At 35.4% G+C, this 25,622-nt stretch overlaps 5 protein-coding genes across 9 annotated transcripts; 3 read left to right on the top strand and 2 right to left on the bottom strand.

Annotated features, from left to right (window-relative positions):
* The first annotated feature begins 1,209 nt into the window (after nucleotides 1–1,209).
* Nucleotides 1,210–4,775, top strand: LOC141686720 (paired amphipathic helix protein Sin3-like 4). The gene is made up of 5 exons (XM_074491768.1): nucleotides 1,210–1,424; nucleotides 1,564–1,710; nucleotides 3,578–3,749; nucleotides 3,834–3,932; nucleotides 4,237–4,775. Exons 1-5 carry the CDS (start codon nucleotides 1,381–1,383, stop codon nucleotides 4,480–4,482), a joined length of 708 nt encoding a protein of 235 aa, XP_074347869.1. The 5' UTR covers nucleotides 1,210–1,380; the 3' UTR covers nucleotides 4,483–4,775.
* A 1,366-nt stretch (nucleotides 4,776–6,141) lies between these two features.
* On the top strand, nucleotides 6,142–7,915 carry LOC141684673 (uncharacterized). The gene is made up of 3 exons (XM_074489753.1): nucleotides 6,142–6,368; nucleotides 6,459–6,525; nucleotides 6,851–7,915. The coding sequence occupies exons 1-3, from the start codon at nucleotides 6,318–6,320 to the stop codon at nucleotides 7,732–7,734; spliced, it is 1,002 nt and encodes a 333-aa protein (XP_074345854.1). The 5' UTR covers nucleotides 6,142–6,317; the 3' UTR covers nucleotides 7,735–7,915.
* An 801-nt stretch (nucleotides 7,916–8,716) lies between these two features.
* Nucleotides 8,717–11,032, bottom strand: LOC141685186 (formin-like protein 8). Its single transcript, XM_074490303.1, has 2 exons — nucleotides 10,221–11,032; nucleotides 8,717–10,116 (listed from the first exon to the last, which is right to left on the bottom strand). Exons 1-2 carry the CDS (start codon nucleotides 11,030–11,032, stop codon nucleotides 8,796–8,798), a joined length of 2,133 nt encoding a protein of 710 aa, XP_074346404.1. The 3' UTR covers nucleotides 8,717–8,795.
* Nucleotides 11,033–12,193: 1,161 nt separating this feature from the next.
* LOC141686834 (putative myosin-binding protein 5) lies at nucleotides 12,194–15,482 on the top strand. Of its 3 annotated transcripts, none has more exons than XM_074491918.1 (5): nucleotides 12,194–13,135; nucleotides 13,303–13,937; nucleotides 14,337–14,475; nucleotides 14,939–14,987; nucleotides 15,089–15,482. In XM_074491918.1, the coding sequence occupies exons 1-2, from the start codon at nucleotides 12,439–12,441 to the stop codon at nucleotides 13,920–13,922; spliced, it is 1,317 nt and encodes a 438-aa protein (XP_074348019.1). In that variant the 5' UTR covers nucleotides 12,194–12,438; the 3' UTR covers nucleotides 13,923–13,937; nucleotides 14,337–14,475; nucleotides 14,939–14,987; nucleotides 15,089–15,482. The 3 variants fall into 3 exon arrangements, with proteins under 3 accessions (XP_074348019.1, XP_074348018.1, XP_074348020.1); XM_074491917.1 differs by having other exon boundaries at nucleotides 14,939–15,001; XM_074491919.1 differs by lacking the exon at nucleotides 14,939–14,987.
* A 60-nt stretch (nucleotides 15,483–15,542) lies between these two features.
* LOC141686835 (transcription factor bHLH79-like) lies at nucleotides 15,543–19,408 on the bottom strand. Of its 3 annotated transcripts, XM_074491922.1 has the most exons (7): nucleotides 18,840–19,408; nucleotides 18,210–18,386; nucleotides 18,054–18,119; nucleotides 17,885–17,953; nucleotides 17,709–17,780; nucleotides 17,346–17,406; nucleotides 15,543–15,962 (listed from the first exon to the last, which is right to left on the bottom strand). In XM_074491922.1, the coding sequence occupies exons 1-7, from the start codon at nucleotides 19,098–19,100 to the stop codon at nucleotides 15,943–15,945; spliced, it is 726 nt and encodes a 241-aa protein (XP_074348023.1). In that variant the 5' UTR covers nucleotides 19,101–19,408; the 3' UTR covers nucleotides 15,543–15,942. The 3 variants fall into 3 exon arrangements, with proteins under 3 accessions (XP_074348023.1, XP_074348021.1, XP_074348022.1); XM_074491920.1 differs by lacking the exon at nucleotides 17,346–17,406 and having other exon boundaries at nucleotides 15,543–15,974; XM_074491921.1 differs by lacking the exon at nucleotides 17,346–17,406 and having other exon boundaries at nucleotides 18,840–19,402.
* Nucleotides 19,409–25,622: the final 6,214 nt, after the last annotated feature.

The raw sequence follows: 25,622 nt of genomic DNA, 5'->3' as shown, positions 1-25,622 counted from the left end.
TGGACGAAGGCGGATGAAACCAACATGGGGATCGAGAGTTTAGTAGAAAAGCAGATGGAATGGAGCATTAAAAATGAGATGAAACATGCGTCTCATTAGTCTACTAGGCACTAGCTTTTGCTTTGTTGGTTGTTTAAGAATTATTAAAGGGTCATGAGTAATATGACTGATTCAAAGACATGGTGTACGAATTTAGAGACATGTCCAATATATTTAGTAATATGACTGATTTTATGTGTATAAATAATTTTTATATTAAAGTTAATAAAGTATATTCAATTTTTACTGCGATTAATTATTCCGATTAATCCCCGATCCTTCTGATTAATTCCTGATAATCCTTATAAGATCATGTGACCGATCTTCCCCGATTACCGATTTCTGTAACACTCCTCTCTCTATATATATATATTACATGATTTTAAAATATTTTTTATTAAAAACTATTATATTTAGATATGATTGAAATGCATACATTTAGTTAATTTTGTAAAAGAAAATACCTAAAAAAAATTATTTTTCATTTACTTTGAATCTATATTTATTTAAATTTAAATTCGATTTTAGGCAAGTTTAGGTGAGTACACAAACGTCCACTGCACCTAGACCTGGCCACTTGTGCGGTCCGTGCGTGCCGGGCCGGGCCGCACACGGGTTCGACTTACGAAAACATAACACTGAACCGGCTCATTAGCAAACGAACCGGGCTCGGGCCGGGCTCGAATCGAAAAAACAGAACTCGTGACCGCTCAGGCGAATAACTCGTGAACTCGTGACCGCGGGCTCGTGCGGTTAACCAGGCTCCGGGTTGTGCGGTTTGTACGTGTGCCCCTCTCGTTATTCTGCAAATTACTTATATATTATAAATATTATTATATTTTTAGTCAGGAGACAGGAGTGTAGTGTACTAGTGTAAGCTGTGCTACTAATTATTATATTTTATATTTTTATATGTACATGTAGGCATTGCCTTTAATTAGCCTAGTACATTGCAATTTGTATTTGGTGAAACGAATCACGGGCCGTGCGGTCCATGCGGGCTGTGCGGTCCTGCGGTCCGTGCGGGCTCGGTCCCGGGTTTTTGATACAGAACTCGTAATCGGTTCGTTACATCACACGAATTGTGCGGGTTTTTAGCGAGCCGAATCGGGCCGAATAAATACCGGTTTTAAAACGAGTCGGTCCCGGTTGTGCGGGTTCAAACCCGCACAACTGGCCACCTCTAACTGCACCCAACGATCGTTGAAGGGTGAAACCCTTACGATCGTTGAAGGGTGAAACCCTTATTGACTACATTTGTGTTGCACCACCTTATATAAGACTAGGACTGCTTCATATTCGTATTGAGTCTTCATTGCTGTTGCAATACAATACCATACAATGGATGCTCATCTCCAAGACCAACCCCAATTCTCTGACGATTCGTGAGCCTCCTCTTCTTCACTCTTCTATTCATTCCACTCTTTTTTTATTAATTTCTGTACAATTTTACAGCATTTCCTAATATTCACTTTCTTGATTGTAAGATCGCGTAAGTAAAATGAAATTTGTGATCATGTACAGAATTGAATCAGAAATAACATATCAAGAACAGGACTCTAGACCAATTGAAGCACTGCAGTATGTGCTATCTGTTAAAAATACTTTTGGAGAGAATTCTGAGGATTACTTGCACTTTCTTGCTCTGCTTAAGGCTTTTCGAGCCGCCAGGTCTTTTTTCCCTCCTCATTGTCTTTCAATTCTTTTCTTGCGGCCTTCTGTTGTTGGGGTTTTCTTTGATTTCGTAAGAATTTTATTTTATGTAATGATTTCTTGAAGGGTTTTTTTTATGTATCTTCTGTTTAAAATGGAAAACAACAAGGACCATTGTTGCATTGGTTAAATGAAGGTTCAACATGCTGAATTTTGTAGAATTGTAGGGGGTGAATTGGTTCGTGGTTAATGAGTCCGGTTAATGTGTGTCGGAACCTCAATTTTTATGTGTTAGTGTTTGGTTTAGTAATTTGGTGGCTGGGAATTGGAACTCCGTTCCACTAGATGGGTAAATCATTCCCTCCTTAGTCCTTACCCCTTTGATAAAATTTCATTCGCGTTCCTGTTAACCCCCATTGTCACACTTTTCGTTCTCAAATCAGATTCCCGTCAACAATCCCAAACACCCCCTTAATGGTTCATTAATTTTTTATTTTATTTAATTATAAGATCCTGAATAAAAGCTTGGGCTCTGCAGAGTTTTTCCAACCATTGGTACACATAAGTCTTACTTACATTTCCGCAGTAAGTACCCCTTATGTTCTTAGCAAAATTGTTTTACGAGTACTGTTTGCATCATTCTGTATCAACTGTGTATGTTAGGGTTACTGTGAACCTATTTCTGACAAGCCTTTATTTTTTGACGGTAGAGGAAAGTAATTTGATGTGGACAGTTTATAATCTTGGTTATGTCGTGCAATGTTTTATGTGTCTGATGTACTGGATTTTTCCTCCTCATGCTGCCATTGAACAGAATAATTTATTTCAGTTTTTAAGCTTAAATTTAAATGTTTTAAGCTCTGACCCGGACTGAGCATCTTCAATTCACGATTTCTTCTAAATTCTAGCTTAATATTCTCAAGTCTTGTTTGCTGTCCAGGATTCGTAAAGATACCTAGCTGATGAAGAGATGATGTCACCACCATAATTTGAACCTTCTAGTTCCTTGTAGCCATAGGAATTTACTCCCCAATTTCTGGAATTCATGAGCCCTTATATTTTTTTAGACGAGAATTCTATCTTCTCTTGCAACCTAAAGATTTGAAATCTGATCATCAGTCCTATCAAAGTGTTTGTATTATTCTGAGTGTAACTTGCTGTTAACTTTCAGGCATTGCCGATTGAGTGTTAAGAAGACTGAATCAATAAATTTTAAGAGTTCAACAATTATTCTTGTCAAGTGTCAACTCCTAAAAATAGGTGTAAACGAGAGCAGGGGTTCTCAGACTTTAATTTTGAGAAATGGCTAATAATTATAATCAGTAGAAAAGTAGAGATAGTGAGAGAGATTAAAGCTGAAATTACAATAGGCTGGTGGCAAAATGAGAATAGCTTTCAGAAAGAGCATTCAAATTCAACATTCTGAAATTACGAATGAACTCTGATATGTTTTTTTAAGCATAGTCAACTAACTTTCACTAACTAACCTCTTCTAATATTCATTGACTTATTAGATTACTGCGGACTCTTTATACTATTATTAGTTACGCATTTATTTCTGATAGCAAGCAGAACTAATAGGCAGAATCCTGACATAACACATTTCAGTACATATTGCTTTTGAACATGTTATGCATGCCATTGTTACACAAAAAGTATACATGTTATTATTGCATGTAAAGTTGATTGCTGTAGGATGTAAAAATTAAAATTGCAATTACCTTTTCCTAGTCCTAAATTGCCACTTGTAGTTAATGCTTAATCCCATGTTTAGAGTTTGACCTCTATGACATCTCCATAAGTTTGTACTGATATACATCATCTCCTTATTCTGCAATTTTGATTTGTATGAGATTTCATCCGGATATCATATTTTATCTTGCAGGATTAGCGTACCAGTAGTTATATCCAGGATTAAGCTATTATTTTCCGAGCACCAGGAACTAATTGAAGGGTTCAACCAGTTCTTGCCAGAAGAATTTAGAATCACCCTCCCACTCACAAGGAGGTCTGATACAAATTGGGAAAAGCCTATCAGTTTTGTTAACAAAGTCAAGGTGAATTTTACTACTAATACTAATAAAGACTTGGGTAGTAAATTTCTAATCTTTTCACATAGTTCATTAATGTGATGACTGCAGGCCGCATTCTCTCAAGAGAGTGAGCGCTACGTCTCCTTTCTGCAACTTTTAACTGGATATCAGGAAGCTGGAATGAGTTTACAGGGGTTGAGTGAACAGGTTTTTGATGCTATATATCACTCTCTACTTCCTGTGTATTTATCAGAAACATATATAAAATAAACTCTGAAATTTTAAAATTACAATAAAAGTTAAACGGTTAAGGAACATGAAGAATTTGGTACAAGTTAGAAATATGGAGCAACTATCCCTATTTCCTTTTCGGCCTCAATATCTTGGTATTTAAAATCAAAATATTGTGATTGTGTTGCATAGGGATCTGGATATTCATATAATCATGTCCAAACTATAAGTCCTCGCCTCCTGCATTATTGATATGTTTTGTCCATTTCGTGTTCTGTAGATGTCTGAGCTTCTTTCAGACAGGCAGGACTTACTTGAAGAATTTTTCGAGTTCCTGCCTTCACGTAGAGAAACTTCCCAAAGTGCAGCGTCTAACAGTGCGGCTTCCAAACGTGCAGCAGCTAACAGTGCTACTATTAAAGGAAGCTTCACAACATTGAAAATGAAACCTGCTTTTCTCCTTGGAGTTGCTCTGTCAGTTCTTGTGGCTTTGGCAGTGGGATATGCTGTTAGAATCGGCGTTTAAATCTTTGTTAGTATTCTGCCTGAATTTTATAGCTATATGTGTTGGCAGTTTAGCTATATGTGTTAGTAGATTGTGTCATTGTGCATACTATGGTCACTGAAAGTTAGAGCAACAGGGAGTCATCATAAGTCATAACTGTGAAAGTTTTGGTTGCAAATTTCTTAAATCATTCCTGGTACTAATAATCTTTTAATATACAAAGCAGAAGTTAGACCGGACATGATTGTAAGGCCTGTTTGTTTTCTATCAAAAGTTACTTAAAGCTCGTGGTCAGTTTTTAGCAGGGAACTGTAAGTTTTATTATTTATTTTTTGTCTAACAAACTATATATGATTATTTCTATTTTGCATTTTGATTTATCAAAATGAATATTTTCCCGTTAAAAAATAATTTCTAGTATTTTTCTCTTATTGTTTTTAAATGATCTCAACAAATAAAATGAAAAAGAATGATCAAGCGGGTGTCTCATTAAAAAACTTTCCTCAAAGACACAGTTTATGCATTTGCATTTACATAATAATAATATCATTCGATAAGTTTCCTTAAGGAAGATCATAAAAATTTCCATATAATTTACAGAGTAGTTATTAATAAATATTATCTAAATTAAATATTATCAAAGTTTAATAAAAAAAATCAAATTAAATGTATTAAATTTTTAGAATCCTAAAAAAATCTTTAAAAATCCTTTTTCTTCCTCTTGAAATCTTATAAAAGAAATTCAAATAAGTGACGAATGTTTTGCTAATCTTTGTATCATATTGTTAAAACTAAAATGTTGAAAGTCTTTTTATTAAGAGTTGCACATTGGATATTAAAATTTATTACCAACGTGTAATTTTAGAATTTAAAATAATGTTATTGATGAAATTTATTTAAATACGGACTTAGTTATTTTTAATTATATAAAAGACTTTAGGTTTTAGGTCAGGCAGAAACAAAATGACCAAACAATTGATATATTAATTATCTTAAACCGCATAACCAAATTATGAACCAAATTGAATCAAACTAATGTAATTGGGTTCGGTTCAGTTTTACCAAACAAATAAAAAATATATTTTTTTATTAAAAAGGATAAAAAAAATGTAGATTTAAAACATCATCAAGCTAAAGTGATATAGATTTCTTCAAAAAAAAGAAGGTAATATGATATAGATAATTCTAAAAGTGTAAAATACAATTACAAACTAAAAAATTATGAATATAATCTTTAAATATATGTAAAATGTATACACTACAAAAAATTAAGTATTTATTCATACTATATCTACGGAATCGAAATATTTTTTTAAAGAATTGAATCAATTTTATTTCTGTCTCTTTAATTCAGATTAATTTGATACATATTCTTCTTTTTTCGAATTGAACCGATATGAATGAATTTTTAAAAATCAAAATAAAAACGGACTAATTAAATGTCAAGACTAAACCGAATAAGACCATGGAATAGGGAATTGATTCGATTCTCGATTCTGAATTATGGGTTGGACTTAATTATTTACTTTTATATGATTTTTATTAAATTTACGACGAAATGGAAAATGAACACCGTGGAATAAATATTTGAAAAATGAAAAAAAAAATGAATATTAACAGGGAGTAAAAATAGTGTGGGGGTGAAGAAAGGGTGTGATAAAAATCTATTTATTTTGTTGTATCTATTTATCATCATCAATCTTGTGGAGTTGTCTTAAAATCAAATTAGGGGCGGGCGAAGCTACACCGTTTCACTTCTATCTAATCTTCCCCATTTCATCTATCCGCTACATATTTCGTTGGGGTTCAATTCAATTGAATTAGGGTTTTGTTTGGGTCGGATCTTTGACATTTCAATGGCTTTTGATTCAATCACCAACTCCAAGAACTTGGCCAAGAAAAAGAAGGTCTGTTCTTTACTAACATTTTTTAGTTTTGATTCTTAATACAATCAATCAATAGGTGTATTGATTGATTCAATTCGATTTGAATTGCAGGCGAATAAGTCTGCTAAATTGAAGCAGTGCAAACTTGATGCTCGTCGTCACCAGTGGCTTTCACAAGGTCTCTCTCTCTCTCTCTCTCTCCCCCCTCTCTCTCTTTGTGTGTTTGTGGGGAGAGAGAGATGAATGATTTGTACGTATGTATTTGTATGTATGTTTGCTAGTGATGTAGTTTTGTACAATTAAGTTGTTAGAGACAATCAATATCTTGTTTATAAGGGTAAAGTTTTGTGCTTTTACGGATGTAAGATTGTAAAAGTCTGTGCTTTTTGAGTTTTGAGGGTGATTTTGATTAGAATGTATTTGATGTTTATATGTCAGAAATTAACAAGAATTAGGTTGTACTGGATTGTGAGTTGATCATCTGTTTATTGGGATTTGTGTAGTGAATAACCAGGAAAGAAAGGATCAAGTTGATGCGGGTGGAGGGGTCAGTAGATCCCCAACTCGTGGACATAATGAGAGGGATCCTGCAATTAAGATATTGGAGATGAATGATGGTGAGAATGATGGATCGGTGCAGCATTACAGTGACTCGGATTCGTCATTGCACAGTCTTGTTAGTCACAGTCGCAGTGTTGTGGGGAGTAATTGTTCGGGGACTAGTTTCACTGGGAGTGGTGGTAGCAGCCGGAGCAGCAGTAGCAGTGGTAGGTCAATTTCAGGGAATATGAGTGAAGAAGATGATGATGGATGTGTAGATGATTGGGAAGATCTTGCTGATGCAATGGCTGCTACTGATGCTAAGCAACAGCAGGAGCAGAATAAACCTTGTCAAGAATCGCCTCTGGAGCATGAAAACGTAGAGAAATTGATTTGTCCAACTGAATTACCGAATTCTCATCCGTTGGGTGTTGATATTTCCATGCCCAAGGAAGAAAACAGAAAGGCGTGGAGACCTGATGATGCATTTCGTCCTCAGTGCCTTCCTACTTTATTCAAACAGCATAGTTTCCCTATCAAGCTGGATAGGCATGGTGGTTCTGGAAGCTTGGCATGGGCTTGTGGCAATGGTATATCTACCCAGTCATCATGTCCTATATGCTGTGAGGATCTTGATTTCACTGATTCAAGTTTTCTCCCTTGTTACTGTGGGTTTCGACTTTGCCTTTTCTGTCACAAGAGGATTCTTGAAGAAGATGGTCGATGCCCAGGATGCAGGAAGCAGTATGAACATGATGGTGTCACAAGTCAAGGAAATGGAAATTTTGTTGAAGGCAGTTCCCCATTTCGCCTGGCTCGTTCTTTTAGCATGATTACAAGGCCCTAGGAAATTGTTGTCTCCATTGAATATGCATGTTGAGTTTTCGTTTAATGCTAGGAACTGTTTTAAGCAGTATATGTGTTTATAAGGGTGTAATTGGTAAAATTTGGAAACTGAGTTGGCCCCTTTCTGGGTATAATACATATATCATAAGTTTACATGTTAATGTTGAGAACCTGTTATTATATGAATAGACAAGGTGGTATAGAATTGAATACAATGAGGCATACATATGATTTTTTTTCATCTGTCGGATTGACACGTGTTCGGTATTTAAATATTTTTTCTGATCTTTGTTGTGTAGAAAAAATAGTTTTGTTTGCGAAAGTTTCGCACTGAAAATTCTTTACTAGATGCATATGATCTTTCAAAAGTTTGTATCTGATTTCTGAATATCGTGGCTCGTGGCAGCTACTGCAGAGTCTTGTATATAAAAGCGTACTTGTATTTTTACTAAATTTAGTGTCAAAATCTGTCTTCTGTGTGGTTTTCTATTAACCTTCCGATTATGACAATTGCTCGGGTAGTTATAACTGACTCTGTTTTCCACCTCTTCAATATACTTCTCCTAATCCCCAAATCTGCCATGCTCACATCACTTTGTTACGAGAGGGGAGGGGAGTTCTTTACATATGTGGATTGAGTTTTTTCTTTATGATCTTGTCAGTTATGCTGAAGTACAGATAGCAGTTAAAACTTCTTAATGGTTTTGCCAGATTGGTTGAATGCCTGAGAATTAGTAATTGGCTTTGCCTGTTTGCCAGTTGAGCCAGTTTTACTTTCCTTTATAAAACCTTGATGTCAGCATGTGATTTTATTATAATGTTCTTACAGATTTGTATGCTAGCTGAATCAGGTTTGTGATAACTGATAAGACTTGGTAAGTTATGTGTTTTAAGCAAATACGATTGAATATGATAAATAATAATAATGCACTTTCATGAATGCTTTGAAGAGAACTTGAGTTCCTCTTTACAGACTGCAGACATGTATAGATATATTGAAAAATCTAGAAATGTTGTATAGATTTTCATATTCAGATTTTAATAGACAGGGAAGCATATATTTCAGAAATCATCCTCCGAGTTGCTAAACGAATTCAAGTCTAACTTATCTGTTGTAGGATATGATTGCAATTTCTGGAACATTACTGGAGCCGTTATTGAAGGTGAAGGCATTCCGGGAGATGATTGTACAGTCTTCACACTCTTATGTTTTCTTGCAATGTCAGTGCAAGCCTGGTCAACCATGTCTAGAAAGTCCCTCACAAATATAAATATTTGAAGTGGGTTACCCTCTTTGTCATTACAAGCTCCTGTCTGGTAAAATTCAGTAGTTCTCTTCACAAGTTGCATAACCCTTGTTTGCTCCTCTCTTACTATCCGAAGCTCGTCTTCGCATCCCTCTATAAAGCCCTTCATTTCCTTCACATAATCGCTTCTTTCATCATTGCCACATTGGTTCATAAGCTGCTTAGTCTCACTAACACAAAATGTAAGATTTGAGCACTGATTCCCAAGGGAGTCATAGTGTATAGTTGCAGCTTTCTTGACATTAGAATACTCTGTCCTTAAGCTACCTAAAATTGATAGTCCCAGCTTAAGGATTTCTTTCTCACTGTGCTCGGTGTCAGTGTGGCTGCCTGGATCCTGACCATAGTGTCTTATATACTGTGTGTTGCTGCTTTCACTATCATGGTTTCTGTTGTCAGCACAACGTTTACCCTCAGCTAGAGCAATTTGTTCCACTACAAATTCAAGTAGAGTAATCTTCCCATCAGTACTTTTTACATAGGAAATCTTTTGTAAAGCAGTAAGGTTGAAGCCTTTTGCATTCCCTCTAACGGTGCCAGCATTCATGTGATTACCAGCTCTGAGAATGGCTTCAAGAAGTTTCAAAAAAATGCCTCGAGCTCTTAGTTCCTTGCATCCATATTCTAGGGTTTGTAATGCCTCCTTGAGATGCAAGATTTCCAGATCATAGTTTGATCTGAAGAGCATTGCATTGATGCGTGTAAAAGCCGAAGGAATACATTTCAACAACTGGTAGAGGAATGATTCTGCATAGGAAAGGCTACTATGATTTCCATTGAACTGGAGGATTTTTTCTGTTTCATCTTCTGTTGGAGAAATTTTTGTTAGCTTCTCTAAGGTATCATTATCTAGTCCTTGGCCCTCTAAGATGGCATCTTGGATTTCTTTGCAAGAACTTGCAAGAGATTTCAGTATAATTGCGGTGTTCTGAGACCTCCGAGGATCAAGAATAAAAATTTGAGCAGGTCTGGTCGAGCCGCATGTGGCCGAAGCTGATGACATGTTTTTAGTTTCTGAAGGTTTTGGCGTAGACGCATTGTATCCAAACAAGGCTTCAATAAGTTTGTCATCAAATCTGAGAAGCACATAATATAGTATAACATCATCATTGAATCGATGTGAAGAAAAAGGCAAGAGATGACAAATTTATTGATCAAAAACAAAAAAACCACTTGTTACCTTAATGATCCTGCATTGATCTCATTCCAAACAACTGAATGATCAACATTAGCAGTGACCTTATCCCAGTGTAGTGGCTTCATCTTCATCTGGACTTCAACGTTTCCTTTCGAACTTTTCCCTTTTAAACCTTCTGTTCTAGTGCTGTTCGTTTTTCCCACTTGGTCTGTAAGAAGTCTCAGTGATGAACGATCTTGACGTAGCCGTGGAAGCGGTGGCGCTGGAGGCTTTTTTCTTGACGGTAGCTTTGGTATCGGTGGCACTGGAAATTTCTTTGGAAGAACAGGCGGTGGTGGTGGCGGTGGAGGTGGAGGGGGTGCGGATTGCTTTACCAAGATCACATTGCAAGGCATAGGTTGAGAGGGAAAACTCGGGGATTGTTTAGAGTTCTTAAAGTTTGATGTTTTATGAACAGATTGAGTTTCCTTGGTTTGTCGAAATAGTTTTGTTCCATGTCTACTATTAGACCTTTTAATCTCTTCTGATAATGATGGGTTGAAGGAAATTGAAGAAAAAGAGTCTAGTTGTCCACCTTCAAGTTTCTGCAAGAAAAGTACACCATTGCCATCATCACTGCTGTCCAAACTTTTTAGAGCTCTGCTTTTCTGAGAGACCTTGTAATCTACTGAGACTCCCTTAAGAAAACTTGACCCGTTTATACTCTTCCGGCGTTCTCGTGCCATGGCGTATCTGTAAACAAAATAGAAGATGACACTTGCAACAAGTAGAGTACTAGCAATTGTGAGTGCTATGACCTTCAATATTAGATCTTGTGATGGAGGTGCTGACGACAAAGCCCTTCTTCCAGACATTCTAGCGCTGAGTTCCTACAATTCCTGAACCTAGATATCTAGGTACAATTGATTTAAAAAGTTGGTTTCTAAAGAACTTGCAGTAAAACATAAGAATGAGAAGAAGACTATATCCTTGCCTGAACCGATTCTTGTAAAGATCTTCAGTAAGAGTTGCGACAAAGTTAATAGTACATGTAAGTGATCAGGAGGACAATCATGGATCTGTTTGGATTTTTGTAGCTGATAAACTGATCAATTAAGATATTGGATGATGTTCTTGTTTCTTCAGGCTAATGGTAAGTGTCATCGATGCCATTTACTTTCGAAAACTCCGAAGAAGACAGCAACTAGTAGCTGTAATACTTGGTATCTACAATTACAATACCTTCTCTGTTATGTTGGCATCCATTTATCGTGTAGTATTTGTCTTCTGAAGATGTAATATATTAAATAAAACATTCGGTCTCGGTGTGAAACTTAGAATCGCTTCTTTTAATTTTTCAGTTGGATATATATGATTAACCTTATAATCTAACTGGTGAATCAGATTGCATTACAGATATTGTATACACTTGATGTACAAGAACAAACTCTACTTGGAAGTTCACGCATTTTACCTCTAAAATTGATGATTTTCTCCACCTCGTATATATAAGACAATTAGCAACTTATGTTCACTTTTTCGATTAAAGATACACATTTTTTGCTAAAGGACTAAAGTTACATTATAACTGTTCGGGTCTTCTTCTACCAGCTTAAGGTTTAAAGCGATTGGTTAATTAACATTAACAACGCTTATCTAAATAACATTTATTATGACTGAGAGTGGTTTTGAAGCAATTACTCGAATGCAAATCAAACCCTTCATCTTTTATGCCTCATTAGGAGAAGTTTTTCGCGAAGCTGAACAATGGATATCCAAGGCATGCTTGTAGGTATTCAAGGCATACATTTGTCATCCTTGTGTAACTGTTAAAATTGTGCCTGTTTGTGTTATCGAAAATGATAGCGACCCCAAAGTATAGTAGTCATGACTTGTTTCAAGAATCATACATTAAAAACAATATGGTTCCAAAGTGAGTTTGTGGTGGACCTGTAATTTAGGTGTATTGCAGCATAGAACCTCTAATTCGAAACAAAATCTATGTTACTTACCAGAAAAACAAAATCTATGTTCAATCTAGGTTCTTAAACTTTTTATTATCCTACCTAGATTCTGAAAATATTTTGCATTACAAAAGAACAGATAATTTACATAGATATAGAAAGAGTGATCATATAGGTAGATCATGTTCTTGGGGGCTCGCATGATCTGACTTATTATCTGATCACCCTTTTTGTATCTGTTGTAATAAAAGTATTTATTGTTCGTCTGGTTTTCGAGTTTTGCTTAGCATTTGCGTGCTTGCCCTTCTATATACATAATGTCGTCACCACGAGAAGAGCAGATTTTAAGAAAAATCTCAGACTTCTTGATTTACTCCTTCCTGGAATGTGTGCTTATTTTGTGGTTGTACATTATAGGTTTATTTGCATTTCTATGTAGCGAATTTGCCAGGTTTTTTAACCTAAGCCCCCCGTGCTGGCTATGTACCAGGATTGATCATATTTTTGTACATAGAAATCATGATTTTTACTACAATAAATCTGTATGTGAAGCTCACAAGAGGGATATTTCATCCCTTGCTTATTGTCAAGTGCACGGCAAACTTACAGACATCAAAACCATGTGCGACAGTTGCCTTCTTTCTTTTGCGACAGAAAGAGATTCTGATATAGATACTCACAATTTTATATTGCACAAGGATATTGATGCCTTTGTTGAGGAAGATCATAAGATCTTGAAAGGTAGTGATTACATGACACCTAAAAAGGGTAGTGTTAATAATTGTTGTTCTTGTTGCGGGGAGCCTTTGACGAGAAACTTAAAGAAATCTGATAAGCATCCATCGAGGGCCACTGCTCTTGCAAATGCTTCTATTTCTTTTCCCCGTGCACCAACTTCTGAGTTGACAGACGAGGAAGTAAGCAGTGATGAATTGCCTCGTATTCGTAACATTAGACTCCAGTCTGAGTCTGATCTTCAACAAGATGAATACAAAATTGGTGCAAATAAAGAAAGTAAGCCCTCAACACTATGATTTAGATATACATGATTTTGAGATAGCCTGTGATGGCAAAGGTCTATCGCCCCCCCCCCCTCCCCAAGACAGGGTCATGTTTTGCGTGGTATATTTTTCAGTTGCTGCATTTTAAGAAATATTTTCCCTTGTTTTCTTGATGTGTAGAAGCTAACGAAGATGTGAAAGATACAGTGATGCCATTACTACCAGACTCTGAGGATCCAAGTGAGCAAACCTCTAGTTTCATCAAAGAAAACAGGTTCTTTAAGATTTCACTATCAGAGTCAGGTCCAACATCAAGCAGTCCTAGATTTGCAAACTTATCCAGTCCCAGATTCGCGAACAGACAAGCCAGAAAATTACAACTAGAAAAAGAACTCCTTGCAGAGACTAATGACAAGAATGCTGCAAATGGAGCCGAGGGAAAATCCCTTGTTGATTTGTACATGGAACTGGAAGAAGAAAGGAGTGCATCTGCAGAGGCAGCAAACAATGCAATGGCCATGATCACGAGGCTGCAGGCAGAGAAGGCTGCTATGCAAATGGAGGCTTTGCACTATCAAAGAATGATAAATGAGCAAGCGGAGTATGACCAAGAAGCCTTGAAAGTTATGCAGGATCAGGTTAAGGTTCTAGAGGTTGATCTTGAGACATATAGAGAAAAATATGGTCCTTTGGAGAAGGAAGACCTTGAAGAGTATGAAGTTGAAGGGGGCGAAGGTTACCATGAATTTGAATCCGAATTTGATACTGATGAAAATTTCTACAGGCCTACACTATATTAGAATGTAAAGTTTCAGGTTCGAATGCACTGGACTATCAGTTAATTCCACTATATCCATTTAGTAGTCTTTAATCTTTGTTACAATTTTCTATATCAGATGGATATAAACTATTGCAGATAACTCGAATAATTGGATTACCGTTTAGCTTATAATCTAGTATATACCCCATATATCATATTTTTAGCAGATTTCGAAAACCTTTATACTAATTTATTAAAATTAATTGAGATAAGAAAATGATTTCGTTTAATCAACAAAAGTTATGGACTTTTCAGCTAAAATTTATTTCTGCTGTACCTTTTATTTTCGAATGTGATCTACAGCTAATGTTCCCAGACCTCTCCTCCTTTCCGTGAATGCATTTTCAGTGTTGTTGATTTTATTTGGATGAGTAATGGTTCATTGCTTTTCCAGATGAAAATGTTCAAGAGTTGCGGATAGGGGTAGACACGTGACAATGCTTAAGATCTCAAGTGTCAACGATTTAACTGCAAACACGATGAACATTTTAGAACCAAATCCAGTAGTGCTGATGGGAATGCACGCAGAGATGGTAAGAATTTTCAGTGTAATTCAAACTTCTTACTACAGTCCGGTTTTAGAAAGAAAAAAAAAACCTCGCCTTGGTGTTGTAATATAAAATTGTCTTTGCTAAACTTTTATCCCACCAATTTGTGAGTTATTGTTACTTTGTTTTCAAAATAATCTACTGTTGTTTATTCTGAAGAAATTGTTTGATTATCAGTCGTTTTACTGTGTGATTAATTTCTAATTTCGACTTGAACACAGCGCAACATCCACTCATATATCTCAAAACTTAGTTGCTTATATAGGCACAAAAATTGCAGCTAGCCCTTGTAAATAATGTTGTAAAAGTTTGTGTGTACATTTCTGCATTGTGCAGTTTAGGATTTGTTGGTTACATGACATTCCTCATCAGAACAATTTCTACAAATTGTTTTATTACTATTAAAGTATATGGATTCTAATATGTTTTTTCTTGATGGGCAATCCAGGTATATCCGTCTGTTCTTGCAGTTGTAATGGCAACTGACCCTGTTGAAGGTTCATATTGCCTGGTATACTGCCTTTGCACTTAGTTCACAGTTGATCAACTTAAAAGTTAAACTGTTTTTGTTTGCAATTTTTTTTCTTTCCCTTTGCAGGACTGGCATTTGACAGATCTGGATGGAGTTGGGACAACAGATCTGGATTCTGGAAGGATGGAGATTGTGACATGGTGGTGGAGGGTCAGTTTACGCATCTTACCCTTAACAATGCCCAAGTTCAGTAGGGCTATACCTTACCATGTTGTATATATGGTCACAGTTCACGCTATAGAATCTACCATGACTTTCTGTCATGTTTGGAATCCTCTCATGGTCTCACTCGTTTATTTTTCTGATAAGACATTCATGCAAAGCCTCTGTTCACTAGTTCCGGTTGTATTGCTTTCATGTGTTTGTAATCCATTAGTTAGTGGAGCTTGTGAAGGAGCGAAAGTAGAAGCAAACTCTTATATGTATGTACTGTTCTTGCATTAGAAAGTTTTTGTTCTTACCCCTCACTTGGATAGTTGGATGGTAGATAATACATACTAATACTATGAAAGGGTTATACTTAAAAACAGTGAAATATGCAGCAGAGTATATCTCATAGCAACATTTTTAATACACGTACAATACTCAGTTCACTGCATTCCAGTACTCTGAAGCACTACGAGTTTACAAGCTTAACGAGAGATGTGCCAACTTAACTGCAGTTTCTTACAGTACATTTCATATTCTGATTACACATATGACGTTTATTAATATATTTGCAAGAGTATCTAAGAAATACATTTTTGCATTAAACAAGTAAACTAATGATACATGATATGGACAATATAACAATTCATCAGGGCAAAGGGTATCATGCCACTCTATTGAAGCTGTTGCCAACCTGCATATGTAGCCAGTCAGATTCCGATCCTTGAGCATATTCTCTTTGTGGTTGTGACTCGAACATTATCCCAGTAGCATCATATGTAGGCAATCCAAGCTGAAATATCATCTTATCAGAAACTACATTAGGAAAACTGCAGAAATACTTGACACAATGCTTCATTGTTATCAATTAACACTGGGACACTTAAAAGATAAAAATAGGGTGACAGAGTATTAAAGTCCAATTCAAAGATCAGATGTATTCTCAGTTTACAGAAGCTGTGATCCATTAATACAATCGTATGCACGGAAAACATCTGTAGCCATGTTGAATATTTCCTGGAAGGCAGGAAATAATTGGAATACTGGGAATCAAAATATCCAATTTGAAACAATTGGAATACTGGGAATCAAAATATCGGTGCTTTTAGAACTTAATTTAAAGTGCAGTTTTTTATTGCTTCAAATTATTTTACGACAGAACTTGAGAGACTAACACAATAATCCATGATGATCTTTCCTACTCCCAGGTTTGACATCAGTAAACAGGGTGCAAACAACACTATAATACACTCATTGTCTTGCAAAGCGAAACTACTTAATTAATTGACTTATTAAGCAACTTCCAATTGTTTAAATACATCAACAACAAATGAAAAAGAGCCACAGTCCATGAATGAAGTGAGGCCGAAGATTATAGTAAACTAACAATATGATGAGGAGTATAGTCACATTATGGATCACAACTATTCTACAACAGTTATCATTGATGTCAATGAAACTAATCAAAGTAAAGCTCATACCAGGCAAAGTGTACCAAAAGGCAAGACCAGAAAGAGTAAAATTTGAAAGGACTAGAGGGCAGTACATGTCAGCAGATGCCCAAAACTATAGAAAAGCAGAAAGGGTGCCATGTGATAAAAGTGTGGACCATTACTTTAGCAGTTTCTGCTTGTCTCATCCTCAGGATGCACCACAAATTTTTTCATAGTACTTTTTTCAAAAGAAATCACTGATCACAGTTAAACTTTTGACATTTTTTTGTAGAAACCTCAGTTCACAGCTGACATATGGTTCTACTCCAAGAACTTAAAATTCTGGAACTAGACTTGACTACTACTATAAATTTTTCTACATGTATAATAACATATTTAAAAAACATTAAAAACCTCTTAACCATAATTGTTTAAAGTTTACAGGGAAAACAGATGTAAAATTTAATTATCATAATGCTCCCACCAAGCAATGTATGTTTAATCATCTCACTGTCAGAGATGCTACATAAAAAGGCAGACAAACAGGCTTCGTTTTCTATCTTTTTCTGTTTTGTCCTACAAGCACTATAACCTGCATTAACTAGCCTGGATGCTCACAGGGTTTTGTGGTGGTCTAGTCCTCGAACTTGTTCTTCAAGTTTAACCAGCTATTAAGTATGAAAAAATTTCACTTTTTTTTTGTGTAACTTTGAGTTTGGTAGTAATTATACTCCTACTTTTACCTTTTTCTTGATTTTTCTTTCTCCAAGTTGAATACTGATTTTTGCCTAATATCTTCCACCCCTGATATCATGGTTAATTTCCTATAAGTTCGACGTTAACAAAAAAAGAAGATCTTCTGTAATTGAAAATTACTACCACATACAAGCATTTTTTTCTTCAAAATATCTATGGAAATGCGTTCACCTAGTTTATTCCGTCCTAAGTTTTTGTCAACCTTTTTTTTGCTAATTCGATTATTGTTGACTTGGTAAGGAATTAAACAAGTTACATAACAAAAACTCATATATCAAAAATCCAATACAAATCAGAAACAACATAAAATTAAGACAAAAATAAAATTAACTTATCAATATAAAACTTACATTTTTTGAAGAAATTCCTTCCATAGTTGGTTCCATCCTTGAAGTGACTGCTTCAAGCTTCATCGACAAGAACTAGAAAATCCATTTTGAAAAGAAACACATTCAGATATTATGGAGCCTATAAATTGACAATAGCATTGGGGATAGGCACGAAGAATTCCAGAATAAGCTATTACCTCAACCTGACGTTGAAGCGACTGAATGTAATTGATAATCTCATCAAGAACAAGTGCCTTTCCAATAACCTTCTCAAATGACAGTATATATATTAAGTACAATGAATGGTAAATTGATTTTAAAGCAAGCTTATAGAAGCAGGGAGCAGTAGAGAGTCAAGGCACAAACCTTGTTACATCCGGGCACTATATCTTGTAGAATCTTCATCCTCTCACTTATCTTCTCCCTCCTTGCCTAACAATTAAACAGGCTTAATCAGCAACTAGAAACAGAAAAAGAAAAATGCCAAACCTGATAACAACCAATGAACAAGCGGATAGTTACTCTCTCAGCTAAACTATGGCTATCAGTAGCTTGGCCCCTTCTTGCTCTCACATGGATGTAGTCCTTGACCTGCTCAGTAGACTTGTTACCAGAACCCGAACTTGCTTCAACTTCAACCTTGGAGACCTGCTCCTCATTAGATCCCAACACTTTTTGCCGCTTACCATTCGAAACATTCTGGCAATAAATCATTTACATAACAAGAAACTTTCGCAAAACTATGATGAATATAATGGCTAAAGAGTCTGAACCTGATAATAAGGAGCTTAAAAACAAAACGAGTTTAAATAGCATAAAATTACTGGGATATACTTGTAATTGAAGTATGCAATTTAAGTTCCAATTTTGTAAATTTATACTAGAAATCGTTGTAACAGTTACTTAGTGGAGCCGGAGGTTGACCTTACATAATTTTAAAGAGTTAACAACGTTTTCTAGTATAAAATTACGGGCCTACTTAACCTTGTTCAACCTCAAGCAAGCTTAATATCTACTTAATCCTAATTTTTAAAAATTGACATACACAGCAAAAGATAAATTAAAAACTGTTAATTTTTTCTGATAAATTAAAAAAAAAAAACTGGTAAATTTGTTGACGAAGAAACGAAATGTTTTAGAAGATTAACTCACCTCATAATTATCATCAGTTAGGTTGTTACTACGAGGGCCGCGAGTAGCGCTGTGATCCGTAACAGTAGACTCTTCAAGATCATGATTAGTGGAATCACCGAAGCCACTGATTCGAAGGCCTAAGCCTCCAACAGTGCTCCCAGCTTCATTGACATTGATAGGAAAAGACCAAATCTCAGCTAAGCTGTAAGAAGAAGGATTTGCAGCAGAGAAACAAGTTTCATTAATTATAGGAGGATCCATTTCAGACTTTAACAACATTCACATTATACTACTAGTGTTTTCTTCACTTGACAATGCACTGTTTGTGTGCATATAAACAAACAGTAGCAGAGGAGGAAAAAGATGAATGGGGAGTTTAGTAAAATGTGTGTTTGGGAGAGGAGAGATATTTATGGAGTGTTGAGAGAGAGAGAGAGAACAATGAGTATGGTAGTGAAAGCTATATGTACATTATGAAGTTAATAGAGATAGAAATGTGTATGTATATTTGTGATGCAGATGCAGAGGAGAACCGAGAATCTTGGCTCTTGGGTTTACGGACAAGGAAAGACTCACTAACTGTGTTCTAGAGTTGTATGTTGGACCGTAACAAAAGAAAATAAAGGAGAATAAACATCTTTGTTATGGCTTTTTAAAAATATTTCGTGTACAAAAATTATAGCTCTGCAGAACAAATATTTTAAGGGGCAGGAGAAAATTTATTAAATTTATTTATAATAGTTGAATTAACATAATCTATTTTATTTGTTATATAGGGGGATTTTTTTATGAACAGTTTTAAGCTAAGAAATAAATTCTGGAAAAAGATCAAGTCATGATCATGTCTCATAGAAAAGATGCAAAAGATTGGAATTGAATAATGTTGTTCTATGAAAAATGTTCTAAGTCAAGATATCGACAAACAAAAAGTCAGTCAAGAAGTCCAAAATGACTTGTAAAGAAGTCCCAAGAGATATCGACAAGTCATTTCTGCATGTAGAGATCTCAGATATCGACAAGTCAAATGAAATGTAGAGAACTGGAGATGTGGGCAAGTCAATACCTTATATAGAGATCTCAGAGATATCGACAAGGCAAAATGTGTATGTGGAGATCTCAAAGATATCGACAAGTCGTTTCTGCATGTAAAGAACTCAAAAATGTCGACAAGTCAAAAGCTTATATCGAGAAATAGAGATGTCGACAAGTTGTTCAACATGTCGAGAACTAGAGACCTCGGTAAGTTATTTACACATATCGAGAACTCGAGATATCGATAAGTCATTATACTTATCGATATGTCACTTTTCTACAGAACAAAAGTGGATCTCGATATACTATCTCAAATTTAGAATACAGACAAATTCAAGATTATCAGTGAACAAACAATTTATTCATTGAATTGAAAAGTCTACAAAAGTAGTTTGAAGAATACAAGATCAATGACCAAGATTCACTGGACAAAGAATAGTCACAGATATGCAAGATTCTGCACATATATGCTAGTAGCAGAAAAGGAAATAGACAAGGTTGCTTTAGAAATTGGTTTAGTACATTTTAGTGTAAGTTTTGTAAACTCGTGTCGCTAATCTATAAAGCATGCACAGGTCCTTAGTTTATATGTAACAAACAGAGTTAGAAAACCTTGTATTCTCTCAAGATAGAAGTTGAGTCCTTATTTTCCTAAGAACACAGTTTTGTAGCAAGACAAACTTAATTAATGCAATTAAGTGAGTTTTTAAAATATTGTGTTTTGTGTGATTCTGTTAAACATAATATCTCTACATATCTTAGATGCTTTGTCCACCAATAATCCAAATTGTTCTAAAAGCTAAGTAAAATTTAAAAAACACATTCACCCTCATGTGTTACATTTCTTTGCATTCAATATCTAAAAAGTGGTATCAGAGCAAAATATGAAAAAAAACATATAAAGATCTTGGAAGAATGAGTGCTCAGAAATTAAGCAATATCAAGATACCTATCTTTGACAAGATCAACTACACACTTTGGAAAAATAAAATTATGTTGTTTATAAAGATGGCCAACCCCATCTACATTCAGATTCTCAAAAATGGACCTTTCATTCCTATGAAAAGGGTTTCATAAGCCACAGATGGAGACATGGTCATACCAGCACATTATGCACCCAAAGATCCCTTAACCTACACAGAGCCTGAAAAGGAAAATGTTGCACTAGATAGCAGTTTTCAACTCATATTAATTGAATCTCTTGACAATATAATGTACAACAACATTATCAACTGTGATCCTGCTAAACAGATTTGGGAGAAAATTGAAATACTATTTGAGGAAATAGAAGAAGTTAGATCTAACCAAAGAAGGATTTTGGTGTCAAAATATGAGGGTTTTATGGCTAAACCTAAGAAAAGTATAACTGATGTTTTTGAGATGTTTAATAAGCTGATAAATGACTTGCAGCTTCATGACAAATACTATGAAGCTGAAGAGGTCAATCTGAAATTCTTGTTCACTCTTCTTGACCATTTGGAACAGAAAATTTCTACTATTAGAGAAGAAAGAGATTTAAGCAGAATGACACTGGAAGTCTTGTATGGAATCTTGTAGATTTATGAGCTGGAAATGTTACAATGAGAGTTGGTCAATGACATGTTGTTGATGGAACCAGTGCCTTAGTTTCCAAAGACTTTAAGTCATATGATGATGAACTAGAAGCTCAACCTCCAGTTGTTCAAACTGTTGAGCCAAAGAATAAGGAGCCACAGAAGCAAGTCATACTGGAAATAAAAGAGGATGAATTCTACACCCTTGATGAACTGGATGAGATGGACCAGTCAATGGCTTATATTGCAAGAAAAATCTCCAACATAAGGGTTAAGAAGCCAAAGTTTTTCAAGAGCAAGGGTCAGACATCCTACAACAACAACAATTGGAAAGGAAAAACACAGTTCAACTCAGCTAGCAAAGTTGGCTACAGAACAGGAACTGTTGACATATCAAAGGTAAGGTGTTATAATTATGATGAGTTAGGTCACCTTGCTACTTATTGTAGAAAGCCAAAGAAGGTGAAGAAAGATAAAGCTTACTTGGAATTGGAAGCAAAGTATGAAGCTCTTTGAGAAAGCAACAGGGAAAGGCTTACATTGTAGAAGGCAAGAGTTGGGATGATACATATGAAGATGATGAAAATGAAGAATTTGGGAATTATGCTCTCATGACTCTAGAGAAATAAGAATCATTTGTATCTAAATCAGAGGGACCAACTCTAACTATAATTGATTTAAATGCAAGTCAATATAAAGAAACGGTTGAAAAGATGAGTGTAGAGATGTTTCATATCCACACAAGAATGATGGCAACTACTGAGGAAGTGAGTAGGCTATCAAAAATTAATGAGAAGCTTAAGATAGAAAAACAGGAATTGGAACTGCAGCTTGTTGGTCTTGAGACAGTCAAGCAAGAAAATAAATATCTTAAGAACAAACTTAAGTGTGCTAGTGAAGTGGAGCCAGTGTTGAGAGAAAAATTGGAGAAGAATGATTTGAAGCTGAAGTCGTATAAGAATATATCTCAGTTGGTTGGACAATATCATGAGAAAAATAAATCATGTGCTAACATAGCTATTGGTTTGGACTATGAGGCATTGAATTCTCACAAGAAAGGTGAAGCTATAAAGGGAAAGAAGTAGTGAACCATGATGTTCCTGTGATGCTAAAGAAAGTTAATGCACCTATGTTTAAAGCTTGTGAGGTTGATTTCAGTGAAGTTAAGTTGGTCATCAAGCAAGAAATTGCAGATAAAGATAATGAGAAGAACAATGCAGAAACCACTCCTACTGGCTGAAAATGAAAAGAAGCTCATAGTAAACCAAACTGCAAAGATACCAACCAAGGAAGTCAAAACTGAGAATGCTGGGAAAAAGAAAAAGAACAGAATTGGAAAATTAGGTGTAAACAAGAGCAACAACTATGCCTATATTGCAGATGCTCCAAGTAAGCAATGTCAAAAGTGTGGCTCAACAAATTACCTAACTCACCTTTGTATAAAGGCTATTAGTGAGCCAAAAGTAGGAGCATGCAAATACAATGAGGCATTGGCTGAAGATCCCTATTCATTCTGTAAAAAGATTGATTGCATTCCTTACAATATGAAGGTTATGACAAACTGTCATATATTGAGAAAAGATCTTAAGGAAGTAAATCTTGGATCTATAGTCAAAAAGGATAATGCTAATCAAATAATGAATGATGTTCTTTTTGAAATCTCAACTCTACTTCTGCAACTTCTGTGAAAAAGAAGAAAGTACCCAACACTGCTTGGGTAGCTAAACACACTTAATTCTCATTGTGTGCAAGAAAAGAAGAGTAAGGTCATATGGATCATTGACAATGGATGTTCCGGGCATATGACAGGTGATAAAGCCCCGTTATCACAATTTGAGGAGATGGTTGGCCTATTGGTGACTTTTGGAGACAACAATAAAGGATTCAAAAATGGATATGACAATTTGATTTCTGGGAATATTGTCATTGAAGATTTAGCACTAGTTGCTGGTCTTGAAGTAAATCTTCTAAATGTCAGCCAATTTACAGACAAAGGGTTCAAGGTGATATTTGACAAAGAAGACTGCTCAATCACTAGCAAAAAAACTGGTGAAGTTGCTCTAAAAGGAGCAAGGAAAGGAAGCCTATTTGTTGCAGATCTAAATTCAGCAAACAAGGATGGAATTTATCATTTCTACACCAAGGAATCCATTGAGAAAAGCAAGTTGCGGCACAAGAAACTTTCTCACATAAATTATAAAGCAATTAATACCTTGGTGAAAAAGGAATTAGTGAGAGACATGCCAAATTTAAAATTTGCTCAAGATGAAGTTTGTGAGGCTTGTCATATAAGAAAAATGAAGAGGTCTAGTCACAAGAGCAAGACTTTAAATTCAATAAGTGCACCATTGCATCTTATCCACATGGACATGTTTGGACCAGTTAATGTCTTATCTATCTCAAGAAAGAAATATGCACCGGTGATGGTGGATGACTACTCAAGATACACTTGGGTGGAATTTATGCATTCAACAGATGAAACTCCACACATCATTATTGAACACATAAAGAAAGTTGAGAAGTAGGTTGAGGATCAAAATTATGTTAAAAGATTGAGAAGTGATAATGACACAGAATTCAGGAATGCAGCTTTAAGTGAATTCTGCGAAGACAAAGGCATTGTTCAAGAGTTCTCAGCTGCAAGAACACCTCAGCAAAATGGTGTGGTTGAAAGGAAAAATAGAACTCTAGTTGAAGCTGCAAGAATAATGCTGCAATATGCTAATTTGCCAGCTAGTTTTTGGGAAGAAGCTGTCAACACTGCATGCGATACTCAAAATAGATATCTAATTAACAAAAATATTGGCAAATCACCATACTCAATTTTATCAAAAAGAAAGCCTAATGTGAAACATCTGAATGTGTTTGGAAGCAAATGCTTTGTGCTCAAAGACAACTCTGAATATGTTGGAAAATTTGACTCTAAAGTTTTTGAAGCTATTTTTCTGGGATATTCATTGGAAAGAACTACCTACAGAGTTTATGTGCTTGAGAAAAAGAGAATTATGAAAAGCACTGATATGACCTTGATGATGACAAGTGTCTAGGCTTGGCATGCCTTGATGAAAATGAAGCTGAAGCCTTAAAATTTGAAAATCTGAACATTGACAGTGATTTTGAAGATGACGATGAGATCAGCATGGTCAACAGAATGGAGGAGGAAATAAATGAACAAGTGAACCATGGAAATGAGGATTCTTCTCAAAGTAGAAGCTCACCTGAATTTGATGGCACAAACTCATTGGGAAAAAGAGATTACAGGTCTGCAAGTTATGCCAATAATAAAGAAAATACAGGCAACTCTAGTCAACAAGATCATACCAGAAAATAGGATAGGAGTCACACAAGTGATTCCATAATTGGTGATCCAAATGCTTAAGTGAGGACTAGGAGTGCAACTGCAAATGAATGTTTGCATGCATGCTTTCTTTCATAAATTGAGCCTAAAAAAACTGAGAAAGCTCTACTTGATCCTGATTGGATAAGTGCCATGCAAGAAGAGCTAAATCAATTTGAGAGGAATAAAGTTTGGGAATTAGTTCATGCACCAAAGAACAAAAGCATCATTGGAATAAAGTGAGTACAAAATGGATGAAAATGGAATTATGACGAGAAACAAAGCAAGACTAGTTGCCAAAGGCTATTCACAAGAAGAATGAATTGATTATGATAAAAATTTTGCTCCAGTTTGCAAGACTTGAAGTAATAAGAATCTTTCTTACATTTGCTGCACATTCAAATTTCAAGGTGTATCAAATGGATGTGAAGAGTGCATTCTTTAATGGTGAATTGAAAGAAGATGTCTATGTGCAACATCCATCTGGCTTTGAAGATCCAAAATTTCCTGACTTTGTTTACAAATTGTTAAAGGCCCTTTATGGATTGAAGAAAGCACCTAGAGCATAGTATGCCACATTGTCAGAATTCTTACTCAAACATGGATTCAAAAGAGGCACAATTGACAAAACTCTATTTTACAAACAGCATGGTGGTGATATTATCCTAGTTTAAATTTATTTGGATGATATCATTTTTGGTTCTACAAATGAAAAGTTGTGTCAAAGATTTTCAAGATTCATGCAGAGTGAGTATGAGATGAGCATGATGGTAGAATTAAATTACTTCCTTGGCCTTCAAGTTAGCCAAAGAAGTGCTGGAATTTTCATCACTCAAACCAAGTATGTCAAAGATTTATTGAAAAAAATTGGAATGGTTG

This window comes from Apium graveolens, chromosome 9 (genome assembly GCF_009905375.1).
Source record: "Apium graveolens cultivar Ventura chromosome 9, ASM990537v1, whole genome shotgun sequence".
Classification (NCBI taxonomy): domain Eukaryota; kingdom Viridiplantae; phylum Streptophyta; class Magnoliopsida; order Apiales; family Apiaceae; genus Apium; species Apium graveolens.
This window is presented reverse-complemented; position numbering and strand designations above follow the sequence as displayed.

Coding starts and splice junctions, on each gene's coding strand:
- LOC141686720 (XM_074491768.1), top strand. CDS start 1,381: ATGGATGCTCATCTCCAAGACCAACCCCAATTCTCTGACGATTC. Junction 3,750..3,833: donor GTTTTGTTAACAAAGTCAAG/GTGAATTTTACT, acceptor TGATGACTGCAG/GCCGCATTCTCTCAAGAGAG. Junction 3,933..4,236: donor TACAGGGGTTGAGTGAACAG/GTTTTTGATGCT, acceptor CGTGTTCTGTAG/ATGTCTGAGCTTCTTTCAGA.
- LOC141684673 (XM_074489753.1), top strand. CDS start 6,318: ATGGCTTTTGATTCAATCACCAACTCCAAGAACTTGGCCAAGAAAAAG. Junction 6,369..6,458: donor ACTTGGCCAAGAAAAAGAAG/GTCTGTTCTTTA, acceptor TTTGAATTGCAG/GCGAATAAGTCTGCTAAATT. Junction 6,526..6,850: donor TCACCAGTGGCTTTCACAAG/GTCTCTCTCTCT, acceptor GGATTTGTGTAG/TGAATAACCAGGAAAGAAAG.
- LOC141685186 (XM_074490303.1), bottom strand. CDS start 11,032: ATGTCTGGAAGAAGGGCTTTGTCGTCAGCACCTCCATCACAAGATCTA. Junction 10,117..10,220: donor ATCAATGCAGGATCATTAAG/GTAACAAGTGGT, acceptor TGTGCTTCTCAG/ATTTGATGACAAACTTATTG.
- LOC141686834 (XM_074491919.1), top strand. CDS start 12,439: ATGTCGTCACCACGAGAAGAGCAGATTTTAAGAAAAATCTCAGACTTC. Junction 13,136..13,302: donor AATTGGTGCAAATAAAGAAA/GTAAGCCCTCAA, acceptor CTTGATGTGTAG/AAGCTAACGAAGATGTGAAA.
- LOC141686835 (XM_074491920.1), bottom strand. CDS start 19,100: ATGTTGTTAAAGTCTGAAATGGATCCTCCTATAATTAATGAAACTTGT. Junction 17,781..17,884: donor CGCTTCAACGTCAGGTTGAG/GTAATAGCTTAT, acceptor TGGATTTTCTAG/TTCTTGTCGATGAAGCTTGA. Junction 15,975..17,708: donor AAGGAATTTCTTCAAAAAAT/GTAAGTTTTATA, acceptor GTTTCTGATAAG/ATGATATTTCAGCTTGGATT.